The following is a 25342-nucleotide window of genomic DNA, read 5'->3' as shown; positions in this document are numbered from 1 at the left end:
GGAAACCATTTTTTATTTTAAAAAAAAGTCAATCCCGCTTGCATTAACACATACTATATATTACAATTCCTTGATACAACATGCAGCATAACAATCCTGTAGCAACTGCATTTAATTATATAAATACTCATATACAGTATGTGGCACTAAATCAGTTGTGTACAGACCTCTGCTGACAATACAGAAAAAATATCCTGTCCTCCTTGAGCAAAGTTATTTCCCCCAAGAGCATTTTGCAAAATGAAATGTCCTCCAAATCTGAGCATTCATTTTAACAGATCAGTTCCCCCAAAGTTCAAAAAGCAAGAGTCTTCAGTGCATGCTGCAGCTACTTCCATGAAAGGGGCCCTGATTTTCCAGTGTCTCTGGCACGGTTTCCCTTAAAACCAATGGGCTGTCCAGAGCGACTTCGTAAATCACGATCTGGCATTTCACTTTGAGCCATCTCTTCATCATATCTAAGAAAAAAGACAAAGACACCAATCTCTCACTTGGCTCAAAAGGAATGATGCAGTCAACCACAACCAAATGGTACTTCTCTTACTAGACGTAACTACTGTACTACAGATTGAAGATGGAGACACTGCACCCTTGATTATTTTGCTTTATTTTTAAAAATGAATGGGAGACCCTCTACATACAGAAAAAGTATTTCTAGAAGAAGAGTCTTGTTTGGCCTTCTAGTTTCTCCTGCACATAGAATAGTATAGGGGAAAGCTGGGCCCCATTTTCTCTCTGTCATGAAACATAATAATAACCACTTATTATTTTGAATATACTGTATAGCATTATGTGGACATTTACATGGTTATTTTATGTGTCTGATCAATACAGGCAACAGAAGTAGGTTTTCCAAAAATGTGTAAAGCAACATTTTAACGCTTCAGCTCCATTTATCATGCAAATATTGTGTTTTTCCTCAAAATCTTTAAAACGCACATGAAGCTTGACATTTAGAGCACATATCTAATGTCTGATAAAATAAGATGTTATTCATGCCTCAGTAATTAATGTATTAAAAAATAGCAGCTGCAGCATGTCGAGATGTTTCAAGTATTTACAAACAATCCAAACCACAAGCCACTTCATACTTCATGATTTCTTAATACCATGATGAAGAACCTATGGCCTTTCAGATGTCAGCCGACCCAACACAGCCAAAAGTGAAAGCTGATGGGAGTTGTAGACCAACAATATCTGGGGGGTGGGTTCATATGTTTCTCATCACTGCCTAAAGTAAAAGCCCAGATGGATAAAAAGTGTAAGTCTACTCATTATTATACCAAGGATTTGGGTACAAAAGCAAATAAAAGTTTAATGGTACAAATGAAAGACTGTGACATCACCAAATCAATAAATACCTCATTAGTAAACAGTTCATTCAGCTCATACACTAAAGCTCAATTCAGAAACACCTAAATGAGCAACAAACTCAAACTCTCTTGATCCACCTCACAACCAGATCTCTATCAATTTCTTTCTCAGCACAAACTACAGACTGCCGTGATATCTGAACAACAATGGCAGTCATGTGTTCTTCAAAACTGAATCAGGATCTCATGTTATGAATAGTATCAAGTCTACAAAGTTAAAATTGGGTTTTTTAAAGGTTTACAAAGTAGAAAAGGTCATTTCAGGACATGATAAGCAGAATGTTGTTTCCTTTCTTGTGGTGCCATGGGCACCAGTACATATCTGCAACACTTGTGCATTTCACATTTTATATTTCAGCTTTCAAAAAATGGTGGGGAAATAAGAATCATTCCCTGTGTGAGAAAACATTATTCTTTAAATATTGGGAAAATAAAGTTTCCCAGCCATATAAGCACTACACTTTGGGAAAGCACTGCCAGGTGCACACAGCCCAACAGAGTAACAACTACAGTTCTTCTGCAAAAGAAAACAATTTCCTTCCCCAAGCAAGAGTACTGGACACTGTCAGTGGAACTTTCCTGAATGCTATTTTCCGAAACCAATTAGTTACAATACAACTTACATGCCTGAAAGTGAAGACGTCTGAAAGTGAAGACTGTCAAGAGTATTGTGCCTAAATTTTTTTTTTACCACATCACATTATCTCTGAATAGTACCATGCGAATTCTCGTCTTACTAAGAGCCTGACATACATTTTGAGAATATGCCAATAAAGTTGAATGTAGGCTACATTTATCTTTGCTTACTATATGAATTAGTAGTAAACCATCAATGGATCAGGGCATACATTCAGTCACAAGGTAGTCCTAGCATGCCAGCTGCTAAGCTATCTCTGAATACTTACAAAACCTCATAATTTCCAAGTGCTTCCTTTGGGGGTGATTTATTCCATTTACAGTCTGGAATTTCCCCATTAGGTACAGCAATGTTGAGCGTATCATTAATAAGATTGTATTTGAGTATACGGTCATTGGCAGTACTGGAAGTAAGAGAAGGAGAAGCATTGACCTATGGAGGGTGCAGAGAAAGGAGAAAAGTAGATTAATACCCATCAATTTCTCTACAACCAAAATATTATTCATTAAGCAAAATAGTATAGTGGCTAAATGGCTAATACTGCATGAAGCTTCCAATCATGTATTATGTACAAACCTGAATCCCTGGCTTGTTAGTCTCCTAACAAGCCCAAATCACAAGCCATCATTTGTTCTTGGATCATGATTTTGATTTATTAGAACAGCAACAAGTCAGAGATAAAAATGTAAATGTAATGGTAAAGAAACCACTGCACCCACTGGCAGGAGAAGCCAAGTGGAAGCTAGCACGATGCAAAAGCATACTTGCTTGTTCACAGTAAACTAAAACTCCCAGTAATTGTGGCTTAGCACAAGTGGCTCTACAGGAGCAACTTACAGAAAATGTGAGAGTACATCTTTAATGTAATGTTTTGAAAATGCAAGATTAAAAATGTTCAAACTATTACTCTTGTGTATTAATAAGTTCATAAGCACTGAAAATACCACATGAAATCTAAAAAGAACCTGAGCTAGCTCAGCAACTTAAATATTCAAGTTGGAGGAGTAGGACCAATGCAACTGATTGAGGAGGTAATGTCTGTTCCAGCATATCCATGTTTATAAACACTACTTTTCTGGCAGTGTTTTTGAATGAAATGTGGCACCTGTTTTAGTGTTATTGGAAAGCAGTAATGGACACATTGATTATTCTGAGAACATGACCCAAATTATCAGAATTTACCTTTTGAATTTGCTTTGCTGCCTATTTTCTTTTAGTCTGTCTTTACAAAGGGAAGGATGGGTGGATTCATTATGCCTCAAGAGCTGGACGTTTCCCTACACTATTCTTAAGAAGAAACATAAAGAGACAACGTAACCGTGTTTACCTCAATAAGCCATGGCTTAAGCTTGTCATCAATGATAATATCATATCCATAGCATTCAAAGCAGTGTTTATCATTATTCATTACAGGCTGAAAAAGTGAAAACTAAACATTAGAGCAGAAAAAAAATCATCAGCAAATGTTTAATAGCTATGAAGTACTGTACAGCCTATTTAAATAACTTGCAAGGCAATTCAAATACAATCAACTGCTTTTGTTTAATTGGTGTGCTGGAGTTGCTAGTGAGTCACAAGGCAGCCATTCACACAATACATGGTACCAACAGCCATGTTATGGGCAATGAACAAGGATCCCAAAAAGCTAGCTGACTTTAGTAACTGGTTCTTGCATCTTCTACCAACAGTATCCTTCTATCCTATCTATGGATTACTTATTAACCTGGCAATGAGGACAATCCAGGTAATCATTCTAAGGACAGATCTGTCAATTATAAATTAATTTATATCAATCAATCAATCAATCAATCCCTTTATTATATCCCACCTTTTCCCCCAAATTGTGATTCAAGGATGGTACATTTGCCTACTGTCTAATGAGCTCGATTCTGCACTTTTTAATGACCAGTGAAAAGATAAACACACATAATGATATTATCAATACAGTTGGCCCTCCATTTTCGCACAGGATCTGTTCTGGACCCCCCTGAGAAAATGGAGGCTTGTGCATATTCAAGCTCCATAGGCTTGAATGGGGCGCTCCCCTGTGTGTGCGGTCTGAGCGCATGCGTCAGGTGTGTGTGCCATTGAAAATAGCAGAGGTCGTCCCTCTGTGGATATTCAAGATCGCGGATCTCAGATCCGTGAGTTAGGAGGGGCAGAAAAACTAAAAGAAACATCTTAGTACTTTAGAAAATATTCATTATACTATTGGGTAAATTACATAGTTCTGCTTTTATAGGATGAAATTCATAACAATGGAATAAATTCATATAAATTAACAAAACAAATTTCAAATAAATAATACTTAGAAACAGTGAAAGATCTCATCAAGCATTTCTTGGATACATTATTTTAGAAATAATTTAGTAATAAATATGTAACTTATAAAAATACAACTGAAAATAAATAATCTTCTCTCTTTCCAGTTAGTCATGTAAGCATTTTTATGACTGTAAATGTGTTTCTCTACTCACTGCAACAGCCTTCAGTGACTGCACAATTATCCAGTGTATTTCATCGAACAGTTTGCTGGTGACCTCTTTCCCTCGAGTGCTTTCAAGATACAAGCGCAGATTGCTCACTGTCCATTTGCCACCATGAATGTGATTGTAATCATCCTACACAAGACAGTCATCAATCAGGATCTATCATCTGTCAGTATCCACCATACTTTTCAAAACACCAAGGTTCTATGTCCATCTATTGTAGAACAGACAACCAAAAGCTTGCACTGCAGATTCTCAATCTGCATGAAACATAGCACTCCTGCCACATTTTAATCAGGCTACATTAAAAAAATTGTTTACTGATGCACCCTTAAAGCCAAAGAAGAAATACGAGGAGATGTCTCTTAGTAATAAGGTTCTGTATGCAGCATATTACATGATAGACTCCTGGCACTCAAATGTAGGCATTCCACATGCAACTGATGTTTAGTACTTGACCACTCATGAGGTTGTGTGGCAGAACAAACCTCATAATACAATGAATCTTGAAAACATAGATATCTATCATTTCTATAACTCGTGTATCTGACATTTTAAATGCTCTTTGTACTTTTGTTGCTACATTAAAATCAAAAGAAGCTACAAGCCTTATCAAATGAAAAAAGAAAGCCGAAACAGGAGACTAGTGGCTTTGTCTGTCTCTCCACATGCTGTTGTAGAACTTCTGCTCTCTTCCCAAGGGAGATGGCCACAAAAGCGAGTCTTTTGTTATACTGGAAAATGCATTCAGCAAAAGGCACACTTTTATGGCTGTTTCCTTTAGGAAGGAGAATGGAAGTGCTATGGCAGCATGCAGAGGCACGAAGAATGCCACTACTTTCCCTCTTCATTTCATCTTTCTTTTCTCATGTAATAACGCTCTTAAGATAAGGTTTATAGTGTTCTTTATTTAGTTAGCAGTGTATAAGAGGATAAGGATGGAGGACAACAGCTAGCCGCCAAACTTTCCCATAGCACTGTGACTGCACGTCCACGGTTATCGCCACCTATGAAGGAACTACTGAGATGTTACCTCACATAAATACACACAACCTAAACAAAGCTGTCCCCCCCTCTCCCCAGGAAACTGAAGTTCCTTGACACAATGATCAGCATCCAGTTGAAAGGATAAAAGTCATATTACTGAAACTGAGGAATTAAAAACAAGACATTTAATCTCTGAGATATGGCAGGCTATGTAAAACAAAAACAAAAAATTGAAATCAGTCATTGTTTTCAAGTTGTGGATTTTATTAGAAACTGAATGTATTTGTATCCGCCTTGAAAACTAATATCATATTGAAAGGTCTTCTGTATCTCCCAAATGATTCACCAACATTCACTCTAATGGAGTTCAAGAAATAATACCCATTTAAGCTATATAGTGCATTATTGATTATAAGTGTTCAGCTATAACCCCATGTCCTGTGTCACAGCACAAATTACAAGCACAGAAGCATATGCTTATTTTGCAGCAAGGCTCAAAGGACTGGTTTGTGCTTTCATAGAATCATAGAATCGTAGAGTTGGAAGAGACCACAGGGGCCATCCAGTCCAACCCCCTGGAAAGCAGGAAATGTAAATCAAAGCATCCCCAACAGATGGCCATCCAGCCTCTGTTTAAAGATCTCCAAGGAAGGAGACTCCACTACACCTGAGGGAGTTTGTTCCACTGTCGAACAGCACTTATTGTCAGGAAGTTCCTCCTAATGTTGAGGTGGAATCTCTTTTCCTGGAGCTTGCATCCATTGCTCCACATTCTAGTCTCTGGAGCAGCAGAAAACAAGCTTGTTCCCTCCTGAATATGACATCCCTTCAAGTATTTAAACAGGGCTATCATATCACCCCTTAACCTTCTCTTCCCTAGGCTAACATCCCCAGTTCCCTAAGGCCTTCCTTATAGGTCATGGTTTCCAGACCCTTCACCATTTTAGTCGCCCTCCTTTGGACGTGCTCCAGTTTCTCAATGTCCTTTTTGAATTGTGGTGCCCAGAACTTTCATGTTGTTGTTTTCCTACAGCCTTGGGATTTTTATTTTTCTTAACCTGAGAGGCTAAAATGCAAAGCAGTGCATCTTGCCATCCAAGATATCTATGCTCCACTAGATATAAAATCTAAAAAATGAATTTAAGATACTAACAAGATTCATGGCTGTAAAAGCCAAATTATCCATGCTGGTCTTTATACCAGAAAAGTATGAAACGTCTTACATACTCTCCCAGCTCCCAAACTTTTTCCTTCCAAAGCTGCATGAATGGGTCCGTCATCTTAAACAGCCACCTATATTTTGTCACATTTCTTACTGAGGAATACTAAAGGATGTTAGGCAAATAGGCTCATGTATTCCAGTTTTCAAAGTACTGTATATAAATCTGATTCTTATTTCCCCCTCATGTAATTATAGCTAAGCAATACATTGTTTCCTATTTATTTGAGAACAACACAGAAGCCTCAGGCAGTTCTGCACCAAAGAACATAAGATATACATTTCTGAAATTCCACAGGAAGCTGGGGGGGTAAAGTCCTGATGCTATCTAGGCTGTTATATAATGAATATACAAAACCAAAACCAAATCAAAAACATCCTTTAGTAATTTTAAAAGAATACTCCATATATTGAAGGATAGGGAATATGAAAGGCTGCATGGCTCCACAACCTGAAAATTGGTAATAATCCAAAGAAAATATGATTGAGCAAATTGCATTTTATCATAAATGATAAATTCATAGATTTATTTAAACTGATTTTAATTTATATTGTACAAAGAGTTCAGAACTTACCCCATGCTTCTGAATGGCAACATTTGTAAGATGTACAAACATGTTGTCCAATTCACTTGTACTTGGTGTATATTTTACCGTGCAGAATCGACAAAAGCCGAGTTTATACCTTAAATGTTTTAAAAAGGCAGATCAATATTCAGCTATAGTTCAAAGAAAGCCTACTTAGTGGAAGTACCTCATTTATGTTCCCCTTCCACCTACTTTATTGTCACCTTGAATCAACTTTACTTTCATTTTTGGTTTTTATGTCCTTCTAATCCTTTAATCTTTGCTATGTTGTTTTAATGGTGCTTTCAATTTTGCTTTGGTTTATTGTTATTTTCACACATTTTTTTTAATCCAAGAAATGGACGTATTCTAGGAACAGTTACTTATGCAGTCAACAAAGGAAGGGAACTGAAAGTCATCATGACGTTTCACATACATCTCCCAAACAGAAATGTAGCCATTCCAGAATCCTGCAAGTAATCTTCATTAGGATGATCATAGCCTGGAAATATTAAGTTACAAGTAACATTGCTGCATGTAACTAGTTATTTCTCAGTAACAAGGTTGTGACAAAGTTACATTTTAAAAACAATGCAACAAATAAGAGGAAAGATACTTTGCCACTGTAAGAAGTAACAATTGCTATTTCCTCTCCCAAAACATTACTTTTAAGGGCCTTTTAAGAGGCATTCTGAGGGGAAATTTTCTGTCATTCAGTTCCCAATCCTAAATTGTTTTCCCCTTCAAAAACAAACAAAAAAACACAAACAGAAGAAGGAAAAATTAAAAAGAAGTGCAACATGTAATGTGATAAGTTGGCTTTTTTCATCATTATAATGAATAACAGTTACTTTTTAAACACAGTAATTGTTAATGGAATGTGTTACTGTTGTGTGCCTTCAAGTCAATTCCAATGTATGGCAACTCAAAGGAAATTCTATCACAGGAGTTTCTGGGACTGAGAATGTGTGACTTGCCCAAGGAATTACTAATGGAATTGCTATTTCTTAAGAAGTAACTTTCCAAGCTCTGCATTTTACTTCCTGTTTTTGCAATTGTAAATATCAATATTTAAAGAAGTTATATGTTGACTTTCTCCTCCCAAAAAGGAGCCGTTTAAAGGTTACCAAATATATTGGATGAGATACTACTTTGGGAAAGATAGCTAAGGAGACATAGGGCTGGAACAGACCAGCTGTAAAAGCCGGCTTCCAGGCAGCTTGGGGGGGGGGGCGCAATGTTTCGATGTCGCATGCCCCCAAGACACTCAGAAGCCAGCCAGCCAATCAGACAGGGGTTGCTTCAAGATGCTCCGAGGGTGCGACATTTAGGTGCCACACACTGCCAGAGCACCCGGTAGTTACACCAGGGCCAGCTAAGGCGGCCCAAACCCAACCCAAATAAGAGCAGATCTTTTCCACTACTATTTAGGTCAGTGTTGGGTTGGACTGGAGCCATGGCTTCATTTACCTACTGTACTCACCAGGCATTTTCTAGATTTCTATGGTATGCTTCTTGTGGATGTTGACCATAAAGTCACACTAAAGGACCTTAGATTAGAAATGCCTTAAGATCTGTTCTCTCTTGGAATCTCTAGGTCTTCCAGTGCGACTATATGGTTAACTTCCGCCAGAAGTCATTCATTTCAACAGGGTTCACTATTATCCATGGTTTGACATTTCTACAGTAATTCCGGGAACGTATCCTCTGTGGACACAAGAGTCATACTAAGAGTTTTCATATGTCTGGTTAAATTTCTTCAAAGTTTTAAAGATACCTAAACTATCATGGGATAAGAAAACAGTTTAATAGAGAGCAAATGTTGTAGATCTTTACCCTTTGAAATGTCTGGCAGGCAGTAAAACAGAAACTGCTTACTTTTCAACATTTGCCCTGGCCTGTATATCTACATAAAATAACTTCTAGAAGCAATTTTTTGAGAATGCCAAATGAACTTCAAAACTTAAGTGATATCTCCATTCTTTTAGCTTGCTGACATGATAGACAAGTTGAAATACAACTTTCCTTAGCTCTGGATGAAAATGAATCACTAGAAAGGAGCATTATCAGAAAAGAGACGGAAAAAAGGGCAACTTACATATAGCACCTCAAAGGACGGTAAGTTGACACTAACACATACAGGCGCAGGTCAAATTTCTTCCCACCAATCAGTAGTGGATTATTGATGTACAGAGAAATCACATATGCTTCTTTAGAGGACTGAGATACAAACCTAAGAAAAATGTATATTCTATTAATCAAAATGTACTGTAAAACTATTATTTTCCTTTTAAAATTAGCCACAGAAAAATAATGGAGGCATTCATCTGTCAGAAGCAGGGAAGCCTTTTTAGCCTGCATGCTACATTGGGTTGAGTGCAATCTTTCCCACAACCACATGGCGACTGTGTGTGTAGCTAAAGCAAAACTCTGTATCACCCATTCTCTCTTGCTACATATTGTGATGAGGAAGACCAAATTCATCACTCACAAAGATATCACTTTCTTCCTGCATTGCCATCTTACTGCACTGCCATACTGTGCACTGGGAAAAGGCTTCATTTCCTCACCACACAGCAAGGGAGTGCAGTGATGCAGAAAGTGACAATTTCTCCTTGCCTTGCCAATCCTCCATGCCACCTGCACAGACTCAAGTTTCCCCTGCTTCTCAGCTGTTTCCCACAGATCAACTCCATAGCAGAGTGGGGAGATTGTGAGAAGACAAGGTTAACATCTCTGTTCCCATTCTCTTCAGCTGAGGCAGAGGAAACAACTAAGAAGTGGAGAAAAACAAGGCTGTGGAGGGAAGGTTACTGAGGAGTATGGGAAAGGCTTGGAAAAGAGGCCAGATGGGATAGAATGGTGGCTCATCTTTGGCCATGGACTGCAGGTTCTTCCTGTTCACGGACTTGGAGTCCACAGTTTTGGTCCTTCGCAGATGGCAAGCAAGTAGGGTCAAAATGGGGTGCGCAAACAGGAGCACACCACCATTATAACCAACGGGTATTGAGTATCTGCAACATTTCCGATCCACGGCAGGTGGTGGGTGTCCAGAACGGATCCCCCGTGAAATAGGAGGGATGAATGTACATTTGTGCTCTTAGGCAGAACTGATCATCAAGAAAAGCTAGGAAAAAGAAATTGTTTTCTGATATTATAAATATTTAAAGCAAAATAGAACGATATATTTTTCATTCACTACACTTTCTGCAGCTATCAGACACTTAGGGACTGTGCAGACTGGTCATTAAGGCCAGCCTAGGGGTGGAGTTGGGACATGACATCCATATGATGCACACCCCCATAGCAATGTGACACTGTGTGCCGCACCACACGGCACACGGCACGACACTGCTCCTCTGGCGCTGTATTTAGATGATGCAGCACCAAACGAGTGCCATAAAGCCACGGCTCTGGCAGCTATGGCGCCCTTTCCAGGGTCCAAAAAGGATTCACTTTTTGCGCCCCAGAAAGGCCAGATCAGGGCTGCAACATGCGGTTGCTGTGGCCCTGATCTGGGAAAGCCAGAGGTGACTGCAGTCTGCCCCATTAGGGGCGGTCTGCACAGCCTCATACTAACGTTTGAGATCTTTCAAAATCTCAACAATGTAGAGAAATATATATATATATAATGGATCACTTTTTCCCCCACCTGACAGAAAGAGGCCACTCATGACTTTCTCCCTTTTAATGATCAATCTGGAAGAATGCCTCACTTTAAAAGGAGCATTTACTAGGAACTCATGCAACTAAAATCACTGTCACTATATATAATAAATCCTGTAAGCCCCAGGATTTTATTTATCTTTTTCTATGTTCCTTTTGAACTGACACACATATACACATCTACATAACTTCAACTGGTAACATCTGAAAACATTGTTATGAACAAGTATTTGAGTAATGTAAAGTAGTCTTTTTTCTGGAATTTCACAATTTTATTCAAACATGTTTGACTACAATCAGATGTCAAATAAGAAGAAATATATAGGAAACATACGTTGATGTTTTGCTGTCTCGAGACCACTTTTTAATTTGTGAAAGTTTATTGATAAGGAAGATTCCTTTTCCTTGAGCTTTTCCACAGGGCTTCATAATCCAAGTACTGGAAGGATTTTTCCGGAATTCTTCCACAAATAAATTGTAATCAGCTGGGAGCATGAAAGTTACAGGGACAAAGTCTAAAAAGAATCAAGGAAAACCATGCGTTCAGAGTGACAGAAATAGCAGGTCCCCTGGGTTGAGGGGCACTTCTCTCAGAGCAAGGTAATTGGAAAACAGGACCCAGTTCTATGTGTGTGTATGTGCACAGCACAACAAACAAAAAAAAGGAAATGGAACTACATGACTATGAGCCAACCTAACAGATACAAAGACAGTACAAGCATGTTGCTAACAGGGAGGTATACTCCCTAATAGATTTCCAGGTATCTTTGTATATTTACACTGTCAGAATAAATTGAATCTATCTAGCAAGACCTACTGAAGACAAAATAGCTTTTTTGGTGCAATTGGGCAGCTGTTACGATTTGGCCATGGCACCAGTAAGCATTCTAAAACCTATCTGCCTTTGGAAAAGGCTATACACTCTACAATGTACCACATTGATGATACCAGACCATCTGAGAGAACATGCTCCTTAACTAAGAAATCATGGCTAGGCAAAGCCAGTGTAAGAGCCAGATCATTCCAGAATCAAATAGAGAATACTACAACCGTCTGCTGGGAATATAAAAGCTGTCCATCACAAGTTTATATGATAAAAGATTAAAGCAAGCAAGAAAATTCCAGGATAATTAAGGAAGTACTTGTACATTATTTCATCTTAACAATGTAGTTATTAAGGTATTGTTCTAATGTGAAGTCGAAGGCTTTCATGGCTGGCATCCATAGTTTTTTGTGAGTTTTTGGGGCTATGTGGCCATGTTCTAGAAGAGTTTATTCCTGATGTTTCGCCAGTATCTGTTGCTGGCATCTCTGAAGATGGCAGCCACAGATGCCGGTGAAATGTCAGGAATAAACTCTTCTAGAACATGGCCACATAGCCCCAAAAACCCACAGAAAAGTATTGTTCTAATTTTTGTTATATGGTCTTGATGTAATATCTTTAGCAGACATGGATGAATAAACTAAAAATTCAGTAGAAATACACAGAGATCTAAATTAGAGATCTAATACATGCCAGTGATATGTAAAATTGAAACATTTAACACATCTTGTGTTTGAGTTAATATAGAAGTATTTCTAATTGACTATACCAACTCACCCAAATAAAGGTATTTTCCATTTTCATCTTTCTCTGCAAGAGGACTACCTTCTTTTTCTAATTCTTTCCTATACCTCTTGATATTTTTTACCATTAAGTCCTTTCGGGTGAGTTCATAGTGGTTTGGGAAATGGTTGACAATCTGGTCATCAGAAAGGCGGTAACCAGTTTCGACACTGAAAACATTTCGAATAGTTTGTACACTCATCCTGCAAAAATAAAACTTAGTGGGTCTCCACAAAAATACAGTTTGTAGCTTAAGTAGAAACAGATCTGATCAGAATAAAATAACCCAGAAGGGATCATAATGTACTCTTTATGGGGTTGCCTTTAAAGATGTGTGGAAGCTGTAATTGTTATACAACACACCCACAAGAATGCCTATAGCTGCCAACAATATCACTTTACACCAGTTCTGTGCCACTTACAGTGACTGCCTATTTGTTTCGAGGATCAGAATGAAGTGTTGCTCTTAATGCCTTAAATCCTCTGGAGCCCTTGTGTGTCTCACCCACTCATCCTTCAAAATAACAGTATTCTGTTTTGTTTTGTTTTGTTTTGAACTCAGAGAGGTCTCTCATCCTTTGGGAGGCTTGTGCAACAATTCATATCCTACAAGGTGTTTCAGGTGGGAAGGAAGGCTTTTCCCAAAGCCAGAATTAACACAGCATGCTAATGAGCCAGTCTAAGCTATAATTTCTGAATCAGAGGCCCTTCTCTGTGGTCCATGAGTGAGAGATGGTAGACTGATGAATACTAGGAGCAGGGCTTCTTCTTGGGAAATTCCCTTCCTTGTGAACTATGCATATTGCTGGTTATTAAGAGCAGAAAGGCATTTTTATTGCAGTATGGATTAAGTTAATTTAGTTAATTTTAACATGCAATTGGTTTTAAAACTGTTGTTAGTGGGAATGAAGGCAGATTCATTGTAGTTAATATGCTATTTTTTTTAACTTATAAAGCCTACCCATGAGAGTAGTATGTCCTTAAAGAAAGGTTGGAAATATTTAAATCAAAATTAATAAATAATTGATACAAGTACAACTCCCAGCATTTCCTAATATAAGGTTTTTTTAAAAAGGTTTCACACCCACAAAGGAGTGCTTTTCACCAGGGTTGCAGCAGGAGAGGGAATCAGAAGCTATACTTTGAACCTATTATTAAATTAAGGAGAAAAATCTGACATCATTCATAACAATGCATTTCAAATTACACGTAATGTAATATCACATGTAGTTTAATATGTAGTTTAACTCACATCTAGTTAAAAAAATCATAACCTTTGGTGAAAATAAAACTGAGTAATTTTTATTTCTCAGACTGACAAAAGTTGGACTTTAAATGCTGAATAATTTTGATTTTAAGATTTGTACACAGTTTATAATACATTTTACATTTTAATGTTTTATAACCTTTTAAAATTATTTAATTGTTTTTTTAAAAATTTTGTATCTACATTTTAATGCTTGTATGGTTTTTAACTTGTACTGTTTACATTTTTTGTTAGCCGCCTTGAGAAAGATGGGATATAAATAAATATTATTATTATTATTATTATTATTATTATTATTATTATTATTACAAAACCAAGCAGGCATTCCTTAAATTGTTCATCTTAACAATGTATTGCTCAAATTATCATCACTGATTATTCTCTGCTTTGCTTGAAACTATCATAGTGCTTTCCCTGCGCCTGCTACATCTCCAAACAGGGGTACACAATGTACCTTGGAATTATTGAATGTAACCTGCTCATCTCAAACTCCAAAGTATACAACAACTGGATTCAACCTGCAACTATTACAAATGTATAAATGCTTAAGGAAATAGTGCTCAGCATTTTGAAATTAACTGACAATTCTAGCAATAATAATTATTTTTTTTAAAAAAAAGATTTGAAGTCTTCAATACAGCAAATACACTGAAAAAATGGACTTGGAAGTTGAGGAAGCCCTGAAAACAAGTTATAATACTAAATCCAATATATTTAGCCTATTCTGCTATTTTAACAATTGATCAATTCTGCAAGCACCCACTGATCACCAAGTCGGAAAAAACACAAAAAATTATAGAAATCAGCCAGACTGAGGCAAAGTTGCTTATTGAGCAGCATTTAGCCATTTCTTAATTCCCATTAACTGAAGGAAATGGTTGCAGCTGCATTCTGTAACAACTTCTTGCCATATAACAATACAAATTTTAAGATTATCATCACTTCCTCAGCAGAGACAAGGACCAAAATATTCCCATTAGCTGCTGCAACAGGACATCAACAACTGCTTTAAACACAAGGAAGGTGCAAAAACAGCTCACAAAAGTGTCCATCTGAAAGTTCTTATGTTTGGTACAGTTTTGCCTTGGCTTGTCTAAACTGCTTAGTAAATTTCAAAATGAAAGTGGCAAAGGAAACTCACCCTTTAAAGAAGGAGCTATACTTCTTTTTTTCTTGCCATATATGTGTTTAAGTTAAAAAATATTGTCCAAAAAAATTAACCCCAAAAACCTGGGTCGACTTATACACAGGTCAATATGGTAATAGGCCTTTCCCCAGCCCATTGGTCTCCCTAAGGGACAGCTGAGCTGCAGAGGAGTAGGCAAGGCAAACACCCCTGCAAGCCTCATCCCCAGCCTAGCTGCCCCCTGGGGGACAGCCAAAGTGGGGAGGAGGATGTAGGACAATCCCTCACACATACCCCAAGGCACATTCTCAGCCTGACCACCACTCGGAGGGCAGCCAGGATGGGAGGAAGAAGGAGGGCATGCTCTGGCCTCTCCAAGCCTCATCCCCAGCCTAGTTGCCCCACAGAAGACATCCAGGGTGGAGAGGAGGAAAGGCAAGCACTTACCCTCGAAGCATCGTCCCAAGCCTGGCTGTCTCCCGAGAGGACAGCTGGACTGAGGTGGGGGGAGATGGGTGGGCAGTTGCCCCTCAACCTTCCTCCCCAGCTTGACTGTCTCCCAAGGGGGCATTTCGGCTGAGACCGTAAGTTCTACCCTTGACTTATCCACAGGTGACATCAAACCCCTAATTTTGGCCCCAAAACCTGGCTTCCGGGGGCGGGGTGTTATCAGTACTCTGATGACACTGAGATATATTTCTCTATGTCTCAGTCTACGGCTCTGACTTGAGATGGCGTCTCCCCTCTCAAAATTGTCTTAAAGCAGTAATGGACTGGATGAGGAAAAACAGATTGAAGCTGAATTCAGACAAAATGGAGGTACTTACAGTAGCAGCCCCAAACCCAGGTATAGGGAGGCAACCTCCAGTCCTGGATGGAGTCACACTCTCCTCAAAAGACTGCGTTTGCAGTCTGGGGGTGATCCTATATCCATGGCTCCTGATGACCAATCAGGTAAATGCAACGTCAAAAGTGCTTGTTATCAGCTTTGGCTGATACGCCAGCTGCGCCTTTTCCTGGAGGCTAGGGACCTTGAAACTGTGGTACACACGCTGGTAACCTCCCATCTCTATTTCTGCAATGCACTCTACATGGGGCTACCCTTGTGCCTGGTTTGGAAACTTCAATTGGTACAGAATATGGCAGCCAGGGTCTCAGGTAGAACCAGAAAACCACATGACACCAGTCTTAATATCGCTTCATTGGCTGCCTATCAGTTTCCAGGCCCAGTACAAGGTGTGAGTTATAACCTTTAAAGCCCTACATGGCTGGGGTCCAACCTATCTTTGGGACTGCCTCCTTCCATATAATCCACCCCGCGCACTCAGGTCCTCTGGGAGGAATTTGCTGCAACCAATAAAAACTAAGTTGTCCGCCACCATGCAGAGGACCTTCTTGGCAACTGCTCCCAGAATGGCCTGCCGGATGAGATCTATCACATTACTACCTTAAACAGCTTCAAAAAAAGCTGTTATGACGGATCTCTTCCAACTGGCCTTTCCTGAATAAATACCCAGTCACCAACAAAGCCTATCGTACTAACCTGTTATACCTGGCCAGACCGTGACTTCTGCTGTTATTATTATTGTTGTTGTTTGTTATTCTTTGTTTATTTATTTGTTATTCTTAAGTTATGTTTTAAATTGTAAATAGTTTAATTCTATTTTAAGAGGGGCGGGATTGTTGGATGTGGATATGTACTTTTTAATGTTGTAAACCACCCCAATTGTGTTCACAGAGGGGTGGAATAAAAATAACTGTTATTATTATTATTATTATTATTATTATTATTATTATTATTATTATTATTAATATACATATATGGTATATAAACATACCCAGAGTTGGCCCTTGGTATCCACGGACTTGCCATCCATGGGTTGAAGCATCCACGATGGCAAGCCTGCATTGTCCTCAATGGTGGCTCGTACACATGGATGTGCCACCATTAGGGATGGCCCCCCTTGTCCTGTGGTGGCACGTGCATGCGCCTATGCTGCTATTAAGTCCTGCTGTCCCTAACACAGCCACACCACCACTGGAGACAACAGCCATGTGTGTGCACCACCACTGAAGTTCCATTGTCCATAATGGCAGTGCGGCTTGCATGCACATTTTGCCATTGGGGACAATGGAACTTGACCATCTGTGGATTTTGATATCTGCAAGGAGGTCCAGAATGGATCCCCCAAGGATCCCAAGGGCCAACTGTACAATATAGGCTTCCCCAATCTGCATCCTTTAAGTTCTTGTTGACTAAATCACTCCCAGCTAACACAGCCAACATTCACTGATTACGAACATAATCCAAAGCATGAAGACAGATCTGGTTGAGAAAGACTGCATAACTGTATCCCAAAAATTAGGAACCACTTGCAGAAAAGTTATTACACTTGCAAATAAACTTCTGCATTTATTATGTTATTTTACTTATACTGAAGCCAAATCATTGAGATTACTGTCAGTTATTACTCTCCTCAATAATTACTGTTGTCAGTTACTGGTAATAGCTCTTTCTAGGGTTTAGACATGGGTCTTTCCAAGGCCGACCTGGAAATGCTGTGGATTGAATTTAGGATCTTCTACATGCATCAAGGAGAGAAGATACTTTCCCAGAAACTGAAAGCTCTTGTTTTCCAACTTATTTCTACCACTGAATTATATGCCATGGACTCACTGACTCTTGTTGCTAGACCACAATGTTCATCAACTGTGAAGTGGGATCAAGTGCCCTCTAACTCAAAGGTGAGATGAAGACTGATCTGAGTTTACCAGTATATGTGTGATTTACAGTACATCTGCAGGGATATTTGATTCCCACATGCCTAACAACAGTACTATCAAAAACAATTTCCCTCCTGACCTCAGTTGTTATACAGAAAGGCAAGTGAAAACAGTAATAAATAATACATTAATAAATTTAATCCAAAACCATATTCAAGGGGGGGGGGGGGGGGGGAGATAGTCTTCTTCAAGCTCAAATAAGCAAATGACAAAGTGCTTCAACTGCAAACCACATCCTACACCATATAAATGCCTTGCACTCAGATCTGATGGTTCTAATGGGGGGGTGGATACTGGTATTTTCACCCACTAGGAAATTGCTGTTGCGTTATTAATCACCACCACCATCATCCAGTTTTAAGAAATAAACTTCTAAATGTTCTACTATACAGTATATATACACACACACACATATAGAAATGTTGCTTACCAATAAAAGTTCCAGTCCTCATTTTCTGAAACCTGAACCCACCCTCTCTTTTCAAAGTTGTTTATTAGTACAGATTTCTCTATGTCAGTCACCCATTTTACTTTTCCTGCCATTATCCTAAAAGGAAAAAAATCAGCATTAGTCATTTTCATTTTTATAAATCATTTTCATTTTTAATATATACAGAGGAAGATGATACACAGTTATATGAAAACTGTCCACATAATATATTGCATTTAAGGAATGCAAGGAAAGCAGTCAAAACACTAGAAGAGGGGCATTTACTTTGAAAGGCAGCTAAGCCTTCATTTGTGTACCTCAGAGTAATTTCAGAATTTTCATCATGATTCATGTGTAGTTCTCCCTATGTAGAGATTTCATTTTCCTACCCAGTCTCCTAATACACTGCGGAGTTATGTGGAAGTGATGGAAGTATTATTTTTCTCTTTTCAGGCTGCAACAGGATTACAGAATTCTAACACAGTTAATCAGAGAATAATGGTGAAATAATATAAAACAAAATATAGAATAGTTTCGCGGCAGTTAATTATAATTCATGGTGGTGTAATTCAAAATACATACCATTTATACAATCTGCGTCACAAATGTGGAAAGATCAAATGTGGCCCCCTCAGCTCACCCAAAGCCTCCAGTATATATATTTTAAAATGATTGAAAAATCTCCACTCAAGTCATTTAAAACTGTCCAAATTCCTGCAACAACAGGGTGGGCTGGGGCAATCTGCCACCAAATTGCCCTAAGCAACCCTTTAAATTTCTAGGAAAGTCAAATTTCAGGTGGAAATTGTCACAATGTCTAATGGCATTTCCAGTCCCCTGGCATATATACATGCAGCCTGCCAGGAGAATAAGGGAGCAAAAATTGGACTCATGCTGCCCACCCCTGCTAGATGTGTGTGTGTGTGTTTATATATATTACTCCTTGTATGTTTATGAAATACATATTGCTGGCAAAGGGTTTATGGGGAGTGATGTTGGAGATTCTGCTACTATCTCCTACAAGGGGTTCGTTGGCTCTGAGGAGCAATATTATTAGGGCACGACCCAATGGTATACACAAGAAAAAAGAAACAGATTCCTTGTTTTGTGCGGATCCTTGGCAATTTTATTTATTTATTTATTTATTTCATTTTTATCCTGCCTTTGTTCCAATAATGGGACTCAAGGCAACCAACACCATGTTTAAAACTATACAAATTAAAAGCAATTTAAAATGTTAATAAAAGCATGAATGTAAGCTTTTAAAACTATTAAACAATGTGTGAAGTCAAAACACTAAACATTAAAAATAACACAATGCATTAAAAGGCTATATACCAACCATGAAATAGAACTGCACAGCATTAAAAACCCAATCGTAGTTAGTTCATAAAAGTCTGAAGACACAGAAATGTTTTGGCCTGTCTAAAGGATGAAGCCATCCTCCCAGTAACTCCACCTCCGGGCATCCCTGATGACCAGCATCCTTTGTGTCTGAAGCAGCACTTAACACCCCCTCAAATATATGTGGAGCAGACATTCAATAAATGAATCAATATAGAAAGCATATCTCTATCCTATCTCACAGAGAACAGCATTAGCACCAGAAGGTTTCTTCAGATATATGTACAGTGGACCCTTGTTATATGCTGGGGTTTGGTTCCAAGATCCCCCGTGTATAACAAAATCCATGTATGCCCAAGTCCCATTAAATATAATGACATAGTAAAATGGTGTCCCTTATTAAAAATGGAAAATCAAGGTTTGATATTTGAAATTTATACCTTTTTTGAACATTTTTAAACCGTGCATGATTGAATCCATGTATAAAAAATCTGTGTATAAGAAGGGCCAACTGTATTAACCAGAATATGCAATGGGCTTGAGATATAGCATTTTTATTTTCTATAGAAAGTTTATTATTCTTTTTAAAACTTTTCTTAGGTGCCTCACAGTTTAATAGAGATTTTTAGAAATATGGATATTGGAACAGTTTCAGAGTTTTAGCTGTGGGGAATATATTTGTGTTACAGTGGTACCCCGAGTTACGAAATTAATTCGTTCCGCGGTTAATTTCGTAACCCGAAATACCTTCGTAAGCCGAATTCCCATAGGCGCTAATGGAAAAATAGCTCTCTGCTGCCCTCCGGTGGCGGAAAATAGCGCCGCGGTTTTTCGTAACCCGAAGAAACCTTCGTAAGCCGAAGCAATAAATCCCTATGGGATTTTTTCGTATCCCGAAAAATTCGTAACCCGGCGCATTCGTATCCCGGGGTACCACTGTATATGAGGATATTAAAAGAAACTGTAATGGTGAGCAATTTCAGTAGTTTTTACATTTCCAAATTAGTGATTTCATTTCTGCTATAATAAAGCAGTATACTCCACTCAAGGAAATTACAATGGGCCTTTCCCTTACGAGGGGATCCATATTGGATCCCCCACGTAAGGGGAATTCTATGTATGCTCGAGCCCCATTCAAAAGAATGGGGCTTGTGCCTGCAGCGTGGCGTGTGCACCATTACCCCTTCTGGGGCGTGCCAAGCATTCTCCCGGCATGGCTTTCAGCATATACTGGAAGCCGCGTAAGTCATGCCCATGGATAACATGCCTATGGATGTACTACAAAAAAAATACAAAATGAAACTTTTAAAACAAACATTTTTTGGCATAAGAATGTGAGATGGAACAGAAAAAAATAGTATTTCTAGTAAAAATGGACACAAGTTTTAGAAATTCAGTATGCAAAGGAATCTTTTAAGGGGTGAAACAGATGGGCAGAAGGGGCAGCTTGAAGCCACTCCTTCCAAAGAGGGACTGGGGCCACGGCGAATACATTCTGCAGACCTAATCTGCTTTGAAGGCGGCCGAAAACGGAGTGGCAAAAATCCACTTCTTTTTTGGCCAGGAAAAAGGTGTTTTTTCCTGCCCCACCATGGCCCCATGGCGGCTTCAAGCTACTCTGGCAGCATATAGCATCTAAACACTGCACCATCAGAGTGGCCGCCTGACTTCTGGGTGGCTTATGGGCAGCTAAACGCCGCCCTCCCAAGCCACCCAGACAATGGCTTTAAAGGGCCTCTGTTCCGGCCCTAACTGAAAGAAAGAAGCTGATATACTTGAGCCAACTTCCTCAGATGTATGGGGAAAGTTTAGAAAGAAATATATTTTGGAGGACAGACATTTCTCTTTTAATATGAATTAAAAAGAAAATTTTTCAAGATGCTAGCAATGTGGTAAGTAGAATTAATTATAAGTGCAGCTGAAAGTGTTCTGTGTCAGGTCTTTTCACATGCTAATTTTTTTCCCTGCAAAGCACTGTTAAGAAAAGTTAAGAATTCAAATGGAAAAGGTTATGGGATATGCTAAAAATTTAAATTATCTATGGTTTTGTTAATATATAAAAACATATCATAAAGAAAAAAAATACTTAAGAAGTCAGATATTGCTACTTATTGGTACTTATCCATTACTTACCGAAAAATAGAAGCTACTTAAAACATCAGATTTAAATAAACAGATGTGATTCTTATGACACCCAATGCTATCTCTCCTTCCCATCTAATTGCAAGGAAGTTGTCTTACTACTGGGCCAGTGTCTGCTGTCAGTAATGAAATGGAATAGGGCAAACAAATTGAAGCTTAATCCAGATAAGACAGAGGTGCTCCAGATCAGATAGAGCAGGGAATTAAGCCTGTGCTGAATGGGGTTACTCAGGCTTGATCCTAGACTTGATGCTTAGGATTCAACAGCAGCCAAGAGTGCATTTGCACAGTTAAGGCTATGCACCAGCTGCACCCATCCCTTGAGAAGTCAAATCTGTCTATTGAGACACATGGCTTGATTACATCCCATTTGGACTACTGTAGTGCACAACGGTCCGAAACGAACTGCAGAAATCATCCAAATTGAAACCGCTTTAACTGCCCTGGCTCAGTGCTAGGGAATCCTGGGAATTGTAGTTTATTGTGACATCAGGGCTCTCTGTCTCACAAATTTAGAGTTCCCAGAATTCTCTAGCATGGAGCCAGGGCAGTAAAAGTGGTCTCAAACTGGATGATTTCTGCAATGTGTTTTGGAGCTATGTGGGGCTGCCTTTGGAAACTATAAGGAAATATTCTTTCTTGTACAACACCTTGTCTGCCCAAGTTCTCTAAAGGGACCAAATCTTATCTGATCTTGGAAGCTGTTCAGAAACTTCAATGGATCCAAAATTTGCTGACTGAGACCACTTGTAAGGAGCACATAACTGCCTTGTTTCAACAGCCATTTCCAGGCACAATTCAATATGCTGACTATGACCTGCTACCTGAAAAATCGTATCTCCCTGTAAGAACCTGCCAGAGATTTATGGTCCTTTCTCTCTGTCTCTCAGTCCCACAGGGCTGTCTGGTGAGGAGATGCAAGAGGGTCTTTTCAGTGGTTCCTCCCAGTCTGTGGCATTCCTTTCCAAAGGAGAGTAGGCTGGCCCCATCACTGCTCGGCTCTTCTTTGGCCTATAGACAAAAACTTTTTTTATTCAAACAGGCTTTTAAAGATTAAGTGGTGTCAGAAAGCCTATCATGGTGCTGTATATTTAACTTGCTTCTTAAAAATTACTTTATACTTTTAGAAATGTATTTGATTTTTAAAAACTGCGTCTTAATTTTTTATTATCAAGCTTTTAGCTAATCTTGTTTTTAGTCACTGTAAGCATCTCGGCTCCAACATTGGGAGAAAGGTGAAACAAATAAATAATATGTTCAGAAAAGTATGAGATAATGCTGCAACAAGTAGAATGACAACTCAAAAATCCAGGGGAGAAACACTTAAAAATCTAGAATATTTCATGGACTATTATTAATCTCTCTCCCCCATGGATCAAGACAGGGAACAGTAACCGATTACAATACAGCTCATGTCCGTTAAAAACACATTAACAGAAAACATTCATGCAATTTTTGATACTATCTTTTCCTTCCAAATCTACACATTATTACCAATTTTTATAAGAAGGAATTATGCATGTTCTCTGGTATTTTGATGAATAGAGGGCCCTTGGTATCTGATAGGGTTTGGCTCCAGGACTCCCCTGCTCCTGTGGATACCAAAATCCATGGATGCTCAAGTCCCAATGGGGGTAGTAAAATGGTGTCACTTATACAAAAGGGCAAAATCAAGGTTTGCATTGGGGATTTTATGTATTTTTATAAATATTGTCAAGCTGTGTATGGTTGAATCCATGGAGGAGGAACCTGTGGATAAGGAGGGCTGACTGTATAGGGCATACATACCTGAAGCCAGCTCTCATTGAATTCAATGAGACTTCTGAATAGAGTTGCACAGGACTGCAGACTATCAAAATTAGAATGAATTTCAAAGGGTTTTCTTAGGTACAGAATACTCAGAGGTGGTTTTGCCAGTGCCCTCCTCTGAGATACAGCCTACAGCACCCAGTATTCATTGGCAGTCTCCCATCCAAGTACTATCCAGAGTTGGTCCAGGCTTAGCGTCCAAGGTCAGATGGGATCTGGTGCCTTTAGGGAAAGAGAATTTCAGCAGGAGCACCTTTCCCTCCAAGGTGGATTCCAGCTCCTGCACAACCCCATTACAGACCCAAATCTGCACTGCAGAAACAATCTAGTTTGACACCGCTTTAAGTGCCATGGCTCAGTGCTACGGAATTTTTTGGAATTGTAGTCTGTTATGTATGGGTTGGACTTCACCTCTGGTGACCAGGGTTTGAATGACCACTTGGCCGTGGAAACCCACTTTGGCAAGTCACACTTTCCCAGCCACAGAGGAAGGCAAAGGCAAGAGCAGAGCTCTGGTGCCGCAAGAAAATTACAGTTCCTAGAATGCCAAAGCACAGAGCCACGTCACTTAAAGCACTGCCAAACTGGATTATTCCTGCAGTGTGGATGCAGCCTTGGAGGGCACGCGGATGCAGAACCAGAACTAAGAATTGTGGGTTTGTTGCGGCACCAGATATCTGCTCTTGCCGTTGTCATCCTCTGAGGCTGAGAGAATGTGACTTGCCCAAGCTGAAGAGTCACGGTCACCAGAGTTGGAGTCCAACCCATACATAGCAGACTACAATACCCAAGAATTCCATAACACTGAGCCATGGCACTTACAAGTGGTGTCAAACTAGATTGTTTCTGCAGTGCGGATGCAGCCCTAGGTGTCCCCCACACCAGGAAAGGATCATTTTTGGGTCTGTAAAGGGGTTGCGCCTCCAAAAAAACCTTTAGGATTGGGACAGGGGTAAGAGCCAGTGTGGGGCAGTGGTTTGGGTGTTGGGACTCTGGAGGCCAGGGTTCGAATCCTGGTTCAGCCATGGACAAGTCACACTCTCTCAGCCTCAGAGGATGGTCATGACAATCCCCTTCTGGCACAAAGGTGCCAAGAAAACCCCACAATAGGTGCCACAACAAAGTACAGTTCCCAGAATTCCCTAGCACTAAGCCTGGGGCAGTTAAAGTGGTTTCAAGCAGGATTATTTCTGCCTTAAGGTCTCTATGAGATGAAACAGACTGCAGAAATGATCCTGCTTGAACCCCTGGCTCAGTGCTAGGGAATTCTGGGAACTGTAGTTTGCTGTGGCACCAGAACTCTCTACTAGAGAAGGCTAAGGGTCTTACAAAACTACACTTCCCACAATCCCCTAGGGCAGTTAAAGCGGTTTCAAGATGGATTATTATTTCTGCAGTCTGTTTCAACCGTGTATTAGGCTCAGAAACGACTTGCAGGAGGCACACAGCCACTACCAAGGCTGGCATAAGGCAGTGGCTCCCAACCTTTGGATCTCCATGTGTTTTGGACTTCATCTCCCATAATGCCTTACTACTGGATAAACTGGCTGGGGCCTCTGGGAGTTGAAATGTAAAGCCAAAGATTGGGGACCACTGGCAGCATAAGGCATCCTAAAGCTGAGCCTGGACCAGCAATGGCTGCCCTTTAAGGATGGAGGCGCCCTCCTCCCTTCCTCCCTCCTTCCCTGCCCCAGACAGGGATGCTGCTCACCCTCGGCGGGGTCTCTCCCTGCTCCTCAGGCCCAGCAGTGGCCTCCCAGCCCGGCCTCCTTAGGCTGCCCCATTGCTCCCTTCATCAGGAGCCTTCCATGCCCAAGAAAGAGAAGGAGGAGAAGAGCTTTAAAGGAGGAGGAGGAGGGAGGCGCTGCTAGAGTAGGCCTCTGCAAGCCTAGGCCGC

The 25342-nt window shown here is 39.7% G+C and overlaps 1 protein-coding gene across 2 annotated transcripts; it reads right to left on the bottom strand.

The window, feature by feature from the left end:
* Window positions 1-25342, bottom strand: TTLL1 (tubulin tyrosine ligase like 1). Of its 2 annotated transcripts, XR_006104291.1 has the most exons (12): window positions 25157-25342; window positions 22461-22647; window positions 18151-18267; window positions 12538-12746; window positions 11272-11452; window positions 9370-9504; window positions 7281-7389; window positions 4488-4631; window positions 3338-3424; window positions 2279-2442; window positions 1110-1231; window positions 387-458 (listed from the first exon to the last, which is right to left on the bottom strand). XR_006104291.1 is itself a non-coding variant. In XM_042470742.1 (11 exons), the coding sequence occupies exons 3-11, from the start codon at window positions 18261-18263 to the stop codon at window positions 329-331; spliced, it is 1272 nt and encodes a 423-aa protein (XP_042326676.1). In that variant the 5' UTR covers window positions 18264-18267; window positions 22461-22647; window positions 25157-25342; the 3' UTR covers window positions 1-328. The 2 variants fall into 2 exon arrangements, 1 of the variants encoding a protein (XP_042326676.1); XM_042470742.1 differs by lacking the exon at window positions 1110-1231 and having other exon boundaries at window positions 1-458.

This window comes from Sceloporus undulatus, chromosome 5 (assembly GCF_019175285.1).
Source record: "Sceloporus undulatus isolate JIND9_A2432 ecotype Alabama chromosome 5, SceUnd_v1.1, whole genome shotgun sequence".
NCBI lineage: Eukaryota > Metazoa > Chordata > Lepidosauria > Squamata > Phrynosomatidae > Sceloporus > Sceloporus undulatus.
The sequence above is the reverse complement of the archived record's forward strand: the minus strand, read 5'-3'. Positions and strand labels throughout refer to the sequence as shown.

Bases quoted from the DNA above. Each gene is read 5' to 3' on its own strand.
- TTLL1 (XM_042470742.1), bottom strand. From the start codon at position 18,263: ATGGCAGGAAAAGTAAAATGGGTGACTGACATAGAGAAATCTGTACTA. The intron at 12,747-18,150 runs GTAAGCAACATT...TTATTTTTGCAG, and splicing joins GAGGACTGGAACTTTTATTG to GATGAGTGTACAAACTATTC. The intron at 7,390-9,369 runs GTAAGTTGCCCT...AAAACATTTAAG, and splicing joins CGTCCTTTGAGGTGCTATAT to GTATAAACTCGGCTTTTGTC.